This window comes from Coccidioides immitis (genome assembly GCF_000149335.2).
Source record: "Coccidioides immitis RS genomic scaffold supercont3.6, whole genome shotgun sequence".
NCBI classification, from domain to species: Eukaryota; Fungi; Ascomycota; class Eurotiomycetes; order Onygenales; family Onygenaceae; genus Coccidioides; species Coccidioides immitis.
Genome location: NW_004504312.1, coordinates 648,911 through 665,415, shown reverse-complemented (window position 1 = coordinate 665,415; position 16,505 = coordinate 648,911). Strand labels below are relative to the sequence as shown.

Here is a 16,505-nt window from a genome sequence, read left to right as displayed (position 1 = left end):
AAAAGTTGCGAATCGACGCTGCGCCAGAGAGTCCCGCCGTGAGTCATTGCCACGCCCGAAGCGCGGAAATTCACCTTTTCCGACTGGAGCACCAACCTCCAGCTAAAAACTAACATGGAAAGGTTCTGCACTACGAAGTTATAGTTGGCCGTCAACACTCTCTCTGCAGGTCCTTGCTTGAGACACCGTCACTTGTGAGGAGTGCATTAAGATTGTATTTATCAGGCTTCAGCCCTCAGCCAACAGAGTGCTGATGTGTGGCTGGGTCAGTTGGAAGGAATTCAACTAACAAGCATGGCAGGATGAGATGAGCTGCTCAACAGGAAGAAAGCGAAGACAGGAGGCGCAGGAAAGAGGATGAAGCTAGCTATGCGGCCGAAAGTACACAAATTTATCTATTTATTTTCTCCCCTTCACGCAAGTCCCTGATGCCAATCCCGCAATGGCCTAGCTTGTTACTTCTCATCAATCTGCGCCCGATACACATAAGTGTCAATATCGATCTCAGCACCCCCGTACGCTCCGAACTTCGGGTCAGAACGTCCAGGGAAGGTGATCGCTGGGTACTTGGTCTTCTGGCTCTTGCCGAGCTTCTGAGCCTTGCCGTTCCAGGAGAACTGAACCCAGCCAGGAGACCCGGTGCGCATGACGATATCGGCGCGGTATTTTGTGTTGGTTTTGGCAGTGGTCTCCCAGAGAACCTCGCGCGGGACGCCCCACGCGGGTTGGTATTGAAGCTGGAGTTTATCTTTGGAGATCTTCAAGGCGAGCGGGACGTTCGCGCCGCCGTCCGTTGGGTTATTTGTCAAATATTCCTTCCTAGAGAGGGGAGTGAGAGAAAAGAAAAAGTAAAGATCTGTCAGCTTTGCCTCTGGCTAGGTAGGGGTTGGAGATTTATCACTGACATCTGCCAAACCATGAGACTCTGCTGCACTTGTCCTAGCGAGAATTCGTATCGAATGGTATATGTCTTGTTTTTCTTCGTTACTTTATTGAGCGCATGGTATTCGGCTCGGATATTCCCCTTTTTGCGATGGAAGTGGGCGCAGGCGACACCCTTGGGATCCTTTCCTTTCTTGATGTACAAGTCCGGTCGGTGTTCAAGCACCCTCTTTCCGCGCTTGGCCTCCAGGTTAAGATAGCCCATCACGCTGGGATCATCGCCTCGTGCAGCTTGATAATCCACAACCAGCTTACTGAGAGCCGGAGAGATGGCTAGGAAGAGGAGCGGGAGTATGCGCATTGTGAACAATGGATGCTATAAACGCAGGATTATGACTTGAGGAGATTGTTTGGGACACAAAAAGGGATGGGAAACTTCGAAGCTCTCATCTAAGGCTGATCTGCAGGTCGACGAGAATTCCGCCATCTTTATATACTTTCACGCGCGGACCACGAGCGGCCTGGATTTTGATTATCATGTGGTCGTGAAATCCTGCGACCCCATTTAGGATAGTAGCGTAACGTTGCAGGAGACAGTTGTTTGGGTTCGCTCCGCAACTTAACCAGTAGTATGATCAGAGCAGCCAAATTTCCGGCGGGGGAAACGGAATTTGAGTTAATTAGACAGGCGGGAAGGCAATCCTTCGATGAGCTTATCATCAAAACGATTTTCCAAGGTCTCACCAAGCAGATGGTAAAAGAAGGTTGGTTGCCAGAAAGCTATGATCAGCCCGGCTGTTCGTTTCAACTACGATGAACTTGGCCCAGACCCTGATGGACGAGTTGACTAGGCTAGAAACGGAGTGCTTGAGTGACATTGCCAGTGGACCCTCTGGTCGAAGTCTTCAACTTTCTCCCATGGGGCCCGCAAACGAAGAAGCTAGCGGAAGGGCATCGCCGGATTGATATCTTCGAGTCGTCTCATTGCGAACGAGGTCCCAAACAGCAGGCCAAGCGCCCTGTAACTAGTTAGTCTTACATTATGGCCATAGTCCACTTGCAAAAAAAAGGCCCCAAGTGTGCTTTATGTGCCATTGGATATCCCCAACCCAGCCTCGCGATGGTGATGATTGCTCCTGGTGATGCTCCAATCTCAGAGCTAGCAACCGTGTTTTAGTCCAGCTGAAAACCTATATCACCTCCAGTCGCTATATATCCACTACACAAAACGTTTTGAACAGTGGGATTGGGTGAGGAACTAGCAGGCGTCTGTCGGGGGCCAAAGGATTGCGCCGCAGAAATTCGCTTGGAGAGCCGAGCAGCAACCCGACAAGGGGAGGATAGGGCGGAGAGCAACAAACTGCGTCCAATCTTTCGCAGCGACTGTAACTCGCACGTAGATAGTTCGTAGCTGTACCCTTTGTTCTCTGGGATAGGAGAAGTCCATTTGTCCCAACAGAGACGAGCTAGTTAAACAGGAATACCTGGTTTGGGATTGGGGGAGCCCCGTTGTGAGCTGCCGTGCTCGATATTTCGATTCCATCCGACAGACACCCTTGTCCTGGCTTGCCCCTCGCGAAGCAACTGTGCATTACGCCGGACCACTGCGCAATGACTGTCGAGAAGATCCCCAGTTCCTTGCTGCATGGTTCTATAAATACTCACTTCTTCTGCGCGTAACACTCAGCTCGAAGTAACCCTGCCTACCAACTAAGCAAGCCTCAAGACTCGACTAGCAGGTAATATGTAAAGCACTTGATGACTCCCGGCTCTATCTACAGACACATATATCCACACCAGTTCCTCGCATCACACCTGAGTAAATGTGGCCTACCAGTTACTCTACAGCGCGATGCCTAGTCAACGCAGAACGGAGGAGCTGCGAAAATTGCGTCAACTGCTTTGATTACGCGACTCTAACACTTCCCCCCTCTAGCGAACTAATTGGCTATAAAAAAAAAAAAAAATGAATTGAAGAAACAACTGCAAGTCTCGAAGGCACTAACAAGCAGCAAAGCAAAACCACCGAAACGTACACAGACAGCAATCATGGACCAAATGGGAAACAGAGCTCAAGGCAGATGAAAATGGTGGATTTTGCAGAAGGAGAGGGGTAAAAAAGGGGGGGTAAATAATATCGTTATTCGTGAGAAAATTTTGTGAAATTTTGTTGTTGATGTTGGTTGTTTTTCGTCTTTTTCGCCATTTCTCTTCGAAGTCGTGTTTGTGTGTGCGCTCTCACCCCGGCCAAGGCCAAATTATGATTCGATTAAGTGCGGTGAGTCGAGAATCCCGCTGCTCGGAAGAAAGGAAAAAAAAAAAACAAACAAACAAGAAAAAAAAAAAAAAAAAAAAAGGAACAAGCAGGAAAATGGCAAAATGGTACAAATGCCAATGGCGATCATGAAGCGAAGCTCAATCGGGTCTATGTGGTGAATCTCCATGAATGAGAATGCCAAAGCAACATTAATCGAGGGCGAACAAAAGAAAAAAAAAAAAAAAATTTCAAGATGATAACAGGCCATGCAATGCTGAAACGGATGGAAGGGGGAAGAAAAGAAGAAAGGAACAGAAGTTGTTGGAGGAGAGACTTCTCAAGACTCAAGTTACCGCTCAATTGGTTTGGATTCCTTTTTTTTTGGTTGATTGAAGATGGTCGCTTATTTTTTGGCTTTCCTGGACGTCTCTCCCAGAATCTGATCGAAGCTCAAGTTTGGGTTGTGGCTCACGGGCCGAGACGGGGGATCGACAGGCACCACGCCGGCGGGGAGCGGCAACGCTTCTAGGCCCATGTGGATGGAGGACCTGTTTCCGGCTCTCGAGAACCCTGGATTTGGCAGCGGAAGCGAAAACATGGGCGGTGTGACGGTTCCTGGAGTGATGAGCGGAGTGGGCTGCTTGTCGGAAACCGACTCGGGAGCGGATAAGGCAGGGGGACCAGCGGTGGGGTGTTGGTAAGGGGATACCGGAGTAATTGGACTCGCTGGTGCACGTTCGGGCATCACCGTTGTGAGCAGCTGTTGCTGATCTGCCCATTTGGTCGCGACTTGCCAGCAATGGCTGCGTCTGTAAACGCCTTCGACGCCGTTTGCGACGACATCTGAGGGGAGGTTGACGAGACCCGAACCGCCAGCAACGCCAAACCAGCTGCGGGCTGTTTTTGCATCATCCCTGCACCATGGGGGGTTGCCACGAGGCGGAACACATAGGAAATATTCAACTCCTTCGCAGAATCGGATGTTTTGAGCGTCGACCACGAGCATGGGGAGAGACTGGAGCACCGCATACATGAACAGCCATTGGCCACAGCGATTGTCCGATAGCTCGTCCGTACTCTTGCCGCTGCCAGCTCGGCGCTCAAACTGCGTGAAGCTCTCCAAGAAAGGCGTTGGTTTCATGCTCTTGCGATTATACGAGCCAAGCAGAATCTCATTAACCTCGCCACTAGCAAGCTTCTTAGCTCTCTCTTTCGGCTCCTTCTTTGGATCAAGTCGCCGCTTGATAGTCCGAATGGTGGGCTGGAGCGGAATGTCGAACGGGATCGGTGGTGCCACGGGAGGGGTGCTTCTGTCAAACTCGCTCATAACCAGCCTCAACGCTCGGGCGGTGGATTGCTGGACATCGGCGCTATCGGCTTCAACGTCTGTGACAGTCATGTCGAGCGATCGTGTCGTTAATGATGTTCTATCAACCAGAATGTCATAGAGATCCGCAAAGTCCTGGTATAGCTCCTGCAGAACCAATCGGTTGAGACCACTTGCTTCAAATTGGTTCTTCTTTGAGTTTGCCTTCGGCGGCCAGGACCCAAATCTCGTTCGATAATACGACATGACGTGTTTCCTGAATGCAAGGCACGCATTCTTCCAGTTTTTGAATCGGATGACCTTTGCTTCGTTCATGACAGTGGAATTTGCAAAGCCGGAGAATAACTGAGGGAAATCAAAATCATCCAGTTTCTCCCGGACAACTTTCAAGCGGTTTTGGAGATCAAGATAACCTCTTTCTAGCCGCTTCTGACTGGCGCCTGAGATGAGGTCGAATTTCAAGGTTTCGGCCAGTTTAATTTCGTCGAAGTTGCCAACTCCGTGAATGAACCCTTCGTGATAAAGTGGCTGGAAACGCATCTTTTCTGCGATTACGATGGCCTGGATGGTTCTCTCGGGACTCTTTCTGATATCAAACAAGCACAACTCCTCGCAGTAGCTAGCGAAGCTTGAGTGCGCCGTTTCTCCGAATGTTGAGCCGTCCAAATTAGAGAACGCAAATCTATCGAGAAGGCCCGCCACTTCCATAAAAATCGAAAAGATTGTCGGGCACCGTGGCGTCGCGATCAGAGACTGTCCAACGAGAAATGCAAAGGTATTTCGGAACAGGACCAGCATATCCACATCGTCGTCGTGCAAGATCGGGCGGTTGTTTGATACATCACTGTTCAGAGGAACAGGCAGATAAAGGTGGAGTTCCTGGGTGCTCTCGTCGAGAAGATAATCCCTTGATCTTCTCCCGTCCGAGTCACCTTCTTGGGATACGTCGAGGGGACCTAGTTGGGGTGAAACGGGGGGCGACACCGGAACGGAGAGACGTAGCTTGGGAGGACACTCTGGGCCAGACATGGTACGAGAAGCAGGATCTGAACCACGTGCCATCACTGTCAACGCTGGCGAGGCGGAGAATATGGACGAATGGATCTTGAATGACGGTGGGCGATTGGTGTTTTTAGGAAACAGGTATACGTAAGTATCACCTTGCTCGTCCCAGAGCTCTGGAATCTAAACGACGAAAAAAAAAAAAAAAAAAGGTCAGAAAAAACAAAACAAAGCAAGGCATAACGGTCGAGCAGGGGGATCAAAAGTTAGACTTACCCTTTCACCGGCTACCAGCTTGTCTACGTCATAAGGCATCTCATGATGGGTTCCTGCAATCCACGCTCTCATCATGGGCCTGCTGTCGGTAACCACCTCTGAGCCTCTTCCCGATCGACCGGGAACCCAACTCCTCCCTTTTGATGGTCTGGACTCAGTGTTGAGGTTTGACGGGCGTGTTCCGGTTCCAGACCTAGGACGACCAAGCCCTGGGATACTCCCACCCCAGCTCTGACGACGTCTGTGGTTCTCGTTGGAGGACGATTCTGCGGCTACATCCGAGTTGACGACGGCCAGGGAGGGCGGAGGCATCAGGAGGGAGTCCCTGTGAGGGTCTGCGACTGGGAGAGGAGCAGAGACATTTCTTGGCGCGGGTATAACGGTCTGGCTGTCTTGAAAGTTCTGTACAGAGGCAGCGTGTCGAATAGTGCGCTGGGACGATGCTGAGGCATGGTCGACCGATTTTGCAGACTGAGAGGAGAGCGAGCCGCTGGCGGCGTGTGTTCGTGCTTGGTGTTTGTCTTGCTTAGGCTCCTTTGACGATCCGAGGGAGAAGAGCGACGAGAGCCGTTTGGCCGATTTTCCGGGTGCACCCAGCATCATGACCAAAGTTGCTCTCTCTCTAACTCTTTGGGGTTTCTAGAAAAGTAAAAAGATAGAGTGGTTGGCTGTCAGAAAGTGTGACATGCGGAAAGAGAGAAGATCGCTGCCTGTGCTGCGTGCTTCCTTTTTGCCTTCGTCCAGTGAACTATGCAAGTTGGGAGTACGTAAATGTTTGAGATTTCGGAAAAGGGGATTTTCTTTTTTTTTTTTTTTTCTTTTTGGGAGATGATTGAGTTCGCGGGCAGCCTGTTCCTTGGAAGCCAGCAGCCTGAAAGAGAGCCCCCGCCAACCCTGAACTGCCAACGAGGCGGCCTTATCCGTCAATCGAAAAACGTGCTCGGCTGCGGCTCAATTTCGTTGTCGGTGGGCGACCCGGCGAATTGGATACCCACGCTCTCGAAACTCAGCAAATCCTCCTCCACACCCTGGTCCTGGCTCGTATCTCCAAGCCTCCCCAAACGGCCCGTCTGCTCGTGTCCTGCCCGTGTGAAACGACGCTATTGAATACTTGCTTTGCTTCAGAATGTGGCTATGAGCAAAAAAAGAACGAAAGCACAAAAGACAGGCTGCTTCTTGCGGTGGATCTCAAACCGCAGAAGCCCACGCTAGTTGGGTCAAAGTGGGACGGCAAAGGGAAGATCGGCAACCGAGACAAAATAAAAAAATTAATTCCAAAAAATAAAAGCGAAGAAACAACTGTTTGTTGTGGACCATATTTTACGGCCCTAGTTATGATTCGATGACAAATGCGGCGTAACGACAAGACGTGACGGCACGACAGCCAGCCGTGAGAGACTGCGATGGCGTGAGGGCAACAGGTTTCCACGCCTGGACTGTGATGATGATGATGATGATGATGATGCGGGAGCAGTTATTTTACATCCGTAGGAGTGCCTTTCATTACGGGGTCAGGAGCCTGGAACATGAGAATGCGTGAACCAGCACGCCACGGGGTTAATAAATATTAATACTTGAAGCAACTGCACATCCAACTCTGGAAGTGTTCTTTTCCTTCGCGCTGAGATCCTGGAACCAACAGGCCAGATAGTGAATAATATAACCACCAGGAGCATTTTACGGAACATTTTTCTATTTACTCTTCCCTCCCGAGCATTGCTTCCACTGTTGGGCAATGATGCTTAATTCTTAAGGCTGATCGGTGCTATATTTAGGAGGGTTGCCCCCCTAATTCGACAGGGATCGGAATGCCAACGGGACTTCGCACCCAACTCCGTGCTCCCTACGGAGTACACCCTCTAAATAGCATCGAGAGAAGAGCGACGGAAACAAAGGTCATAACAGAGAAAAGGAGATTGCTTCAGGTGCCCTTAGGCCGACTTTTTATCCCTGCGACTTGTGCTTCGATCCCTCTGAGCTGTCAATTGCTCGTTGCTGCCGTGGCTGAAGTTGGGCGAAGCAAGTTTAAATAATCAGCTAGCATGGATTGTCCAGGCGCTGACCCCTTCTTATCCCTGAAAACATAGGCCGCTTTGCATCAGATTCCGTCCGCCTCGCGGCTTTCCACGCGGAAAACACACATCTTTCTGGTTATCTGGATTTATGCAGTACATAATAACGGATCAAGCGGCTAGACCATATCTAATATGTATTGCATTGTACGGAGTACGGAGTATGCTAAGAGGAGACCGTTTTGGGAGGGGAGTGTGAGATGGGAGCTTCTACGGCCTTGGCGGGTACGGAGTATGGAGGAGCCTCAAAAATATCAACAATACAATGACATAACAGGCCCTGCTTCGGCGATCGACTTTGTTATTCTTATCCAGATCAACATCGATACCTGAGGCTGAGATGCAGATGATCGTTTTACGTGACCTCCAACAAGAAGCTGATGGCCTTAAAGAGGTCACACTTATTCAATCAAATATGTTGGGATAATGGAACTCTCTCCCCCCCCGGGCGGAGGTGATTTGGCCTTTTGGCCTATTCGGTGGTCTACTGAAATAAAGACACAGGGGGGGGAATTTGGTTCTTGCGCACCTAGCACCAATCCCATGGCGGCTTAGGCCAACAGGGCCACACGACGCTTTTGGCGCTTTCGCGCGCACTTCTCGATGAAGCCCATGCCTCAGCCGACGTGATCATTCACTTCTTCTCCGTCATCAAACCCCGGAAATCCAAAGAACAGGGTACCCGATAAATCACTCATTTTGAATGCCGCGCAAATATTTGAGCAGTGTGCCCTGTTTACCTACTATTTTAGCACAGGCTGTGCCATCACTTCCCATGTACCAGCCATCCCCAGACGTTCATTTTGTTAGGTGAATGCTGGTAATTGACGTAGCTAGAGAAGTCCATCTTTCCTTGAGAACGGTTTGAACCGGCTTTCTCCGCAGTGCCAGGTTGTGTGAGCACCAGCGGAAGCGCTCCTAATTCCTTAGTTGGCGTTATAGCTCCTTGGCCGGCGAGGGTTGGCGAAGGATGTATGTTCTTTTCGCATGCCATTGAATCAAAGTGAAATGGGAGGGGACAAGCGTACCGGAAAGATGACCTCAGTATGGCGTAATTGCTTTGGTTTTATTTTGGGGCTTTTAGCACTCATAAGCGGCTACGGGACAACTGAACAGTGGAGTCACCGTGGGCCCTTGGACCATCTTGGTTCGGGTCCTGCGAATTCCCGCCGAAAATCACGCCCGCTCATTTTCCAATCCTCGCATTCCAAGAGCGTATCGATCCATATCCGGCTGCCGGATAATCAGTCGGTCCGATCGGCAACTCCGTGAGGTCAGCGCTTCGTGTTTGCCCTGGTCTGCGGTGGAACGGCCTCCCGCATATCGTAGAATGCCTTTCATCGGTTCCAAGATCCTTCTTTAGAAGCAGGTTGATGTAACCAACAGCGCTAAAAGAAAAGGGGGTCTTGCACAGCAGCGCGCGCTCATGGCGGACGAACCTAAGCCTCCCATCAACCTTTTTCGTGGTTGGCCCAATCCTTCCCTCCACCCCACCTCCGCCCTCCAAGCCGCTGCCACAACCGTCCTCCTCAACCCAGCCCTCTCCACGCCCGCATTGGGTTATGGCCCTGATGAGGGTGATCCGGGGCTTCGCGCCGAAATCGCCAAGTGGCTAACGGAGTTCTACTCACCGAACGACCCAATCACAGCGGACCGGATCTGCATCTCGGGCGGTGCAAGTCAGAATCTGGCATGCGTGCTGCAGGTGTTTAGCGACGCCGAGTACACGAGGCGCGTGTGGATGGTGGAGCCAACATATTACCTTGCCTGTAGGATTTTCGATGATGCGGGCTTCGCCAATAGGTTGAGGGCTGTGCCGGAAGATCCTGAGGGAATTGACATTGGCTTTTTGGAGAGGGAGTTGGAGAAGTGCGAGGACGGGACGGGACCTTTCGAACCGGTATGGTAAGATCCTGGTCTTGATATGCCTGTGACGAGGGTGGTATTGCGTCTGGTCAACGCTTCGCTCACGTCCTCCATTGGATCCAGAACTCGAAGAGCCCGCGGCCGTGGAGAAAGATATACAAGCATATTGTTTATGCTGTACCAACATTTTCTAATCCATCGGGCCGGATAATGTCAACGCGTCGACGGGAACAGTTAGTGCGCTTGGCTCGGAAATTTGATGCCCTAGTCATCACCGACGATGTGTACGACTTCCTGCAGTGGAAATCTGATTCACCGTCTGCAGCAGAACATCCCAGGAAAGCTGTAGCACCTCGATTAGTTGACATCGATCGAGTTCTTGATGGAGGGCCAAAGGATGCATTCGGTAATGTGGTAAGCAACGGTAGCTTCAGCAAGTTAATTGGCGCAGGCTGCCGGGTTGGATGGGCAGAAGGGACAGCGAAGTTTGCGTATGGCGTGTCTCAAACGTGAGTTAACACAAGCTCGGGGATGATTCATGACTTATATTGAGACATGTGGGAATTTTGGCTGATATGTGTTTCTGGCGCAGCGGGTCTTCCCGATCAGGTGGAGCGCCATCGCAACTCACGTCGACATACGTTCGGGAACTGCTGTCTACCAGTTTCTTGCCAGACTATATCGATAACACCCTACGCCCCGTCTATGCCAGAAGGCACCGCATCATGCTCACAGCGATCCGGGATAACCTTACGGAACCGGGAGTCCGGCTGGTCAAGGAATCCAACAAGTTTTCGGGAGGATACTTTGTTTGGCTAGAGCTTCCAGCAGGGATAAAGGCGAGTCACTTAGCTTCAAAGGCCCAGGAAGAAGAGAGCCTCTTGATCGGAGCAGGAACCATGTTCCGGGTGGAAGGTGACACAAGTAATCAAGAGAGTCGTCATAACTTAGAACGATATGTCCGGCTTTGTTTCGCTTATGAAGAGGAGCAAAATCTGACAAAGGGAGTGGAAAGGTTGGCCAGCCTGATCCGGCGATATATGCGTACACTGGAGACGTAACACGACGGTCATGGGAGATCGTTGGTAGGCAGAAGTGAGAATTCAGAAAATGCGGGACGCTCAAGCTGCCCTAGTATTCCTTGTGTCTACACACGTCCTCCCCGTTCTGGTACGTTGGGAAGTCTTTCTGGGCTCTCGCAGGTTCAGCAGGCCGGTATTGCCTTCAAAGTTGCGTGGCACCCCGCGTAGCCAGCACCGTCGCTGCAACCACACCCCCCACGAGCCAGTTGATTAGATCCAGTATGAAAAACCTTGGAGCCCATTGGATTGAAAACTAGCAGGGCATATATTGTGGTGACGTCCTCCTTATCATAATCCCATCGTTAAAGCTCATCTCCACCGGACACGCGAGCCAGAGTCCAGTCTGCCCAAGAAAATGGTTTTCCGTGTGACCTAGGTGGCAGGGTGAAGGTATGCAGATCGCGACATATTTTTCTTTCCAGATATTCTGCTTGGCTCAAGGCGTTGTAAAATGAGAGATGGAGGGGTGAAACGTATCCAGCGTGTCTGAAGAGCGTGGGACAGCCTGCTTCGTGTGTCCAAGGAACCATGGCCAGGTGAGATTCTGGCTGTCGGCTCGGCTGCCTTCCAGGCAGTACCCTGTGTCGTCTGAATCTTCAGTTGCCAGGTTTCGGGAGTTCCCCAGCAAAATCGTAAAGTAGACAATTTAAGGCAGAGGCGGCGGGTTCCGGGAATCGGAATTTTCCCGGAATTTGGGGAAAACAGGCGACCCTGATCTTGCCGCTTGATTTGGAATGTCGATGAAGCTGGTTTTCAAAAAAAAATCTTTGGTTCCGAGCAAAAGCAATTCGAACTATCGCACCGATCGGCAACGCCCAGAAGCATGACGGCCTGGCCGAGTGTTTTGGCGACCCCTGTCACCGCCTGCTTGATTGGCTGGCATCAGCTGCTGGCCGCACGGGAGGCCATCCTCGGCTCCAAGCAGATGCGGGCGGGCAAGGGAGGCTGTGGGGCGACGACTCTGCACTCGGCCTGTCCCCCTGTCGCCCTCGTCGGCACCGCTGTCTTCCTGCCGTAGCGCCAGCCGTCCTGGGGAGGGGATTTCTCCAGGCGTTTCAAGATCACTGAAATTTGAGAAGCCAGGTATGATTACTCTGTACGGAGTACGAAGTGCAAAGGCAAGATTCGGAGGACGGCGGCTTGTGATGGGAAACAATATATGTGACGGACTGGCTTCTCACAGCAGATTGTGATTAACCCCCTTTTCCCCTTTTTTCCCGGCGCCGTCCCAAACGATCCTAACTGGGTGGTCAAATGATCCGACATCATCGTTCGGTCGGGCAGGAAACTGATCTGGTCATAAGGCCTGGAGAGTCGGACATGCGTTTTTCCCAACAGGGCTCCGAGAACGCCGTCATGTCGTCTACCAGCAGCCCACCGTCCCTGGCATCGCCAGCGGATCCCCAATATAAGACGTAATCTCCGCCGACTGTGTCGCCCAGGTCTGGAAACAATGGAAGTAGTAACTCCGTGTTCATTTTGTCTGTTTTGTTCCCTTGTCCAGGTCCTGGGATTCTGCCCCATTTCGAGGTACTCCCGGTTCGTGATTGCTCTCCTCCTCTTGCGTTTCATGATAAAGAACACACCGGCTTTCCTGGCGCGTGCAGGGGAGCTCGCGGTTTTGAGGCCCGTTACTGGCTAGGGGCCGGTGAACGAGTCCAGAAGGAGATTAGTGAGTGAGCTCTAAATTCTTAGTGGCGTTGAAATTTGATTCTTCACACACCAGTGGAGGCGCGATCCGCAATCTAGTGGCTGTCAGGCCGTAGATGACCCCCTGATATAAACCTTCACTGCGCCGGGGACAAAGACGGCCTCCGACCCTATGCACACACTCTCTTGTTGCAGACGTCAGACAAAGCGAGCGCTCCTCATTGACAGCCTTGCACTCCCATTCACGCCTTTGAATGCCCATTGTCTCCTTGCCAGTGTTGCTGTCACTGTGCAACACTGCTGCCATTCTTTTTTCATTGTCGTGATAGATCCAATGTGAAGAGAATCCCACCTTGGCCTTCACCCTCCTTCACTTTTTATGGGCACAGGTTGTCAAGGAAAAGTCTGACGCGAGATCCCAGCCGTGTCTTGAGAAGTCGACATTCACTCCTTCACGTCATCGTCCTTCCTTCCCACCCCCACACTGCCTGAGCTTTCTCTCGCTCTCTCTCGCTCTCTCTCTCTCTCCTCTTCTCGCGTGGAATAAAACCCCCAGTCTGCAGCGACCTCATCTTCGGTTCCAGGTGCTGGTCAGCGCGAACCATTTCACTCCCTTTGCAGATCACCAGGCTTAGGGGTTCTATCAAGACTCAATCTGCATCCTCGATTGTCTATTACTCGTTATATATATAATCATGGCTAGAAAATTCGAAACAGCCTTCTTCGCTTTACAGTTTCTCCTTCTGTTCCTCTCTTCGATTCCCTTCTCCAATGCCGCGCCTACGCCTCAATCCCAACCTTCGACCCAAGCGGCCGACTACTGGCTGGCGTCAATAAAGCGACAGGGCAAAGCGGCCTTTAATACTGATGGTAATTATCAAATTTTTCGAAACGTGAAGGAGTTTGGTGCAAAAGGTAACTTGGAACAACTTATCTGTCCCCATCGCAAAATATCCCATGATATCTCTATGTTGACGTTTATGCCCCAGGTGATGGCTCAACCGATGACACTGAGGCCATCAACAAGGCCATCTCTACCGGAAACCGATGTGGCTTGGGTTGCGACTCGTCCACTGTCACCCCTGCTCTTGTTTACTTCCCTCCAGGCACATACGTTGTTTCAAAACCCATTATCCAGTACTACTACACCCAGTTGGTTGGCGATGCCGTCAACCTCCCAGTGATCAAGGCGGCGTCGAACTTTGCCGGCATCGCGTTGATCGATGCTGACCCATATACCGACGAAGGCAACAACTGGTACACGAACCAGAACAACTTCTTCCGTCAAATCCGTAACTTTGTTATCGATTTGACCAGTTTGGACAGGGGCACGGGAGCAGGTATTCATTGGCAAGTGGCCCAGGCGACTAGTTTGCAGAACATTCGATTTGAAATGGTTCGCGGAGGTGGTGATGCGAACAAACAAATAGGTATTTTCATGGACAATGGCTCTGGTGGTTTCATGACCGACTTAATCTTCAATGGTGGGAACTACGGCGCTTTCCTGGGCAATCAGCAGTTTACTACCAGGAACCTGACCTTCAATGAATGCAATACCGCGATCTTTATGAACTGGAACTGGGCATGGACCTTCAAGTCCGTCACCATCAACAATTGTGGCGTAGGCCTGAACATGTCCAACGGCATCACCAACCAGACTGTCGGCTCCGTTTTGATTCTGGACAGCAAGGTGAGCAAAACACCCAAGGGCGTCGTCACCGCATTCGACAGTGGTGTACCAGCGACCGGTGGGACGTTAATACTGGATAACGTTGAGTTTTCCGAATCCAGCGTCGCCGTATCTGGGGTGACTGGAGAAACGATCCTCGATGGAAATTCTGTAGTAAAACACTGGGTTCAGGGCCATGCTTACCTTCCTGGATCCACCTCTGATGCCTCCAAATTGAAGAGGTTTGCTCCCGAGAGCGAACCAGAACCAGCGGATCGCGTGAAGGTCGTTACAGTTTACGACTGTCCTACTCCACTGCCAGCTGCTACTGATTCTGGTCCTGTGGAACTCCCTCCGCAAGCTCCATCCACAGCTGCTCCGTCCGACACCGTTGCTCCGCCAGGACAGAGCCCAAGTTCTCCGCGTCAGCCAGAGTCCTCTGAAGCCTCACCGTCACAGACGACCGTCTCCTCACCGCCAGCCCCCACGCCCTCGCAGTCTGAGACTGAGAGACCTTCCGGAACTTGCGCCAGCACACCAGTTGCGAGGACCCGAGTCCAATCACAGGTGCCAGGGCCCTCCAAGCCCGCTGTTCTCCTGGACGGGTCCGGCAAGGTTTTTGAACGCGCGAAACCACAGTACGAGAACGTTCCGGCATCCTCTTTTATCAGCGTCAAATCAGCGGGTGCCAAAGGTGATGGCAAGACTGATGACACAGAAGCTATCCAAAAAGTTTTGGACAGCGCAAAGCCAGATCAAATTGTTTACTTTGATCACGGTGCCTATCTGATCACTAATACGGTCAAAGTTCCAAAGAACATCAAGATCACCGGTGAGATCTGGCCGTTATTGATGGCCACCGGACCTGCTTTCTCCGATGAAAAGAACCCCATTCCCATGCTTCAGGTCGGCCAGCCAGGCGATAAAGGTGTTGTCGAAATTTCCGACTTGATGCTTGAGACCAAAGGTCCGGCTCCTGGTTGCATTCTGGTTGAATGGAATATCCATGAAGAGACACAAGGATCGGTTGGAATGTGGGATGTCCATCTTAGAGTCGGTGGCTCCGCGGGCACCGAGCTGCAGAGTGACCGCTGCGCCAAGACACCAAATTCCACCACCACGCCTGACCCTGAATGCGTCGGTGCCTTCATGCTGGTCCATCTTACCGAGTCAGCCTCTGCGTACTTTGAGAACACCTGGTTCTGGGTTTCGGACCATGAGCTGGATCGGTCTGACCACGGACAGATCAACATCTATAACGGCAGAGGTGTTCTCATCGAGAGTCAAGGCCCAGTATGGATGTATGGGACGGCTTCTGAGCACAACACCCTTTACAACTACCAGGTTCATAATGCCAAGAATGTCTACATGGCTCTGATCCAGACAGAAACACCGTTAGTTCACCCCCTCTCACATTGCATTAAGCTGCTATTGACATCAAAAACAGATATTTCCAATCCAACCCGGATGCCCTAGTCCCGTTTGCGCCAAATGCGAAATTTAACGACCCAACTTTTGGCGACTGCACAACCGCGACCTGCAAGAAAGCATGGGGCCTCCGTGTCATTCAGTCAAGCGACGTCTTCCTTTACGGAGGCGGCTTGTACAGTTTCTTCGAGAACTACGGCCAAGAATGTCTCCAAACCGAATCCTGCCAGCTTAACATGATCGAGGTCGAGTGTTCTCAGGTCTACCTGTACGCAGTCAGCACAAAAGCGAGTACGAACATGATCACATCTGGCGGCAAGGGTCTGGTGTTGCAGAAGGACAACCGAAACAACTTCTGCTCCACCGTTGCTTTTTTCCACCAGGGACTATAGGTTGGAGAATTATGGGTTATTTCCCCCTTGCGGATAATGTGTAGATATTCCTAACCTCCTTCGATGTATGTATGTTTTAAAATATGAGACTCCATGATAACACTTTTAGCCATATTCTGAATAGAGATTCATCCTCGGACTGAAAAAAAAAAAAAAAAAAAAAAAAAAAAAAAAAAAAAAAAAAATGTCGATATAAACATAAATGAACCAAGTTATTACTACTATTTTAGCTCCTTGTGTGCCTTTCCTGCGTAAATAAATTGTAGTACAGGATGGCTACACACATTAGAAGTCTTCAAACAACATCTCAATAAATAACTACATCACTCCAGGATAATCTTGTATCCCTCGTTGCAAAATACAGCAACGTCAGATCAAGTATCCATATAGTTGTATAGCCAGGCATCTCAACTCAACCTTTGCAAACTTGGCCTAGACAAAGTGGTGATTGTGTCAGTTTCCCACCTTTTGAGTTCGAGTGGTGTACCTAGCATTCTTTGGGGCAATTATTATCTTCTTACAGTCTATGGCATGCTATTGTTAGGATATGTAAATTGAGCTGCAGAGATATGCACTGCAGCTCACTTGAAGATAATAATAGA

General features: G+C 50.8%; 7 protein-coding genes across 7 annotated transcripts; 4 read left to right on the top strand and 3 right to left on the bottom strand.

The window, feature by feature from the left end:
• Nucleotides 1–193: 193 nt before the first annotated feature.
• CIMG_03181 (uncharacterized protein) lies at nt 194–1,307 on the bottom strand. Its single transcript, XM_001243739.2, has 2 exons — nt 906–1,307; nt 194–819 (listed from the first exon to the last, which is right to left on the bottom strand). The coding sequence occupies exons 1-2, from the start codon at nt 1,241–1,243 to the stop codon at nt 456–458; spliced, it is 702 nt and encodes a 233-aa protein (XP_001243740.1). The 5' UTR covers nt 1,244–1,307; the 3' UTR covers nt 194–455.
• Nucleotides 1,308–2,055: 748 nt separating this feature from the next.
• Nucleotides 2,056–2,529, bottom strand: CIMG_03180 (uncharacterized protein; the record flags this gene model as incomplete). Its single annotated transcript, XM_001243738.2, has 2 exons — nt 2,056–2,309; nt 2,367–2,529. The coding sequence occupies 2 exons, from the start codon at nt 2,527–2,529 to the stop codon at nt 2,056–2,058; spliced, it is 417 nt and encodes a 138-aa protein (XP_001243739.2).
• A 1,013-nt stretch (nt 2,530–3,542) lies between these two features.
• Nucleotides 3,543–6,347, bottom strand: CIMG_03179 (uncharacterized protein; the record flags this gene model as incomplete). Its single annotated transcript, XM_001243737.2, has 2 exons — nt 3,543–5,651; nt 5,745–6,347. 2 exons carry the CDS (start codon nt 6,345–6,347, stop codon nt 3,543–3,545), a joined length of 2,712 nt encoding a protein of 903 aa, XP_001243738.2.
• A 98-nt stretch (nt 6,348–6,445) lies between these two features.
• CIMG_03178 (uncharacterized protein) lies at nt 6,446–7,439 on the top strand. The gene has a single exon (XM_001243736.2). The coding sequence runs from the start codon at nt 6,516–6,518 to the stop codon at nt 6,849–6,851; it is 336 nt and encodes a 111-aa protein (XP_001243737.2). The 5' UTR covers nt 6,446–6,515; the 3' UTR covers nt 6,852–7,439.
• On the top strand, nt 7,427–8,676 carry CIMG_11069 (uncharacterized protein). Its single transcript, XM_012358224.1, has 2 exons — nt 7,427–7,669; nt 7,832–8,676. Exons 1-2 carry the CDS (start codon nt 7,553–7,555, stop codon nt 7,937–7,939), a joined length of 225 nt encoding a protein of 74 aa, XP_012213647.1. The 5' UTR covers nt 7,427–7,552; the 3' UTR covers nt 7,940–8,676.
• Nucleotides 8,677–9,151: 475 nt separating this feature from the next.
• Nucleotides 9,152–11,013, top strand: CIMG_03177 (aminotransferase). Its single transcript, XM_001243735.2, has 3 exons — nt 9,152–9,716; nt 9,806–10,191; nt 10,275–11,013. Exons 1-3 carry the CDS (start codon nt 9,243–9,245, stop codon nt 10,741–10,743), a joined length of 1,329 nt encoding a protein of 442 aa, XP_001243736.1. The 5' UTR covers nt 9,152–9,242; the 3' UTR covers nt 10,744–11,013.
• A 2,096-nt stretch (nt 11,014–13,109) lies between these two features.
• On the top strand, nt 13,110–16,008 carry CIMG_03175 (glucanase; the record flags this gene model as incomplete). The annotated part of the gene is made up of 3 exons (XM_001243733.2): nt 13,110–13,329; nt 13,404–15,477; nt 15,531–16,008. 3 exons carry the CDS (start codon nt 13,110–13,112, stop codon nt 15,901–15,903), a joined length of 2,667 nt encoding a protein of 888 aa, XP_001243734.1. The 3' UTR covers nt 15,904–16,008.
• Between the last annotated feature and the right edge of the window lie 497 nt (nt 16,009–16,505).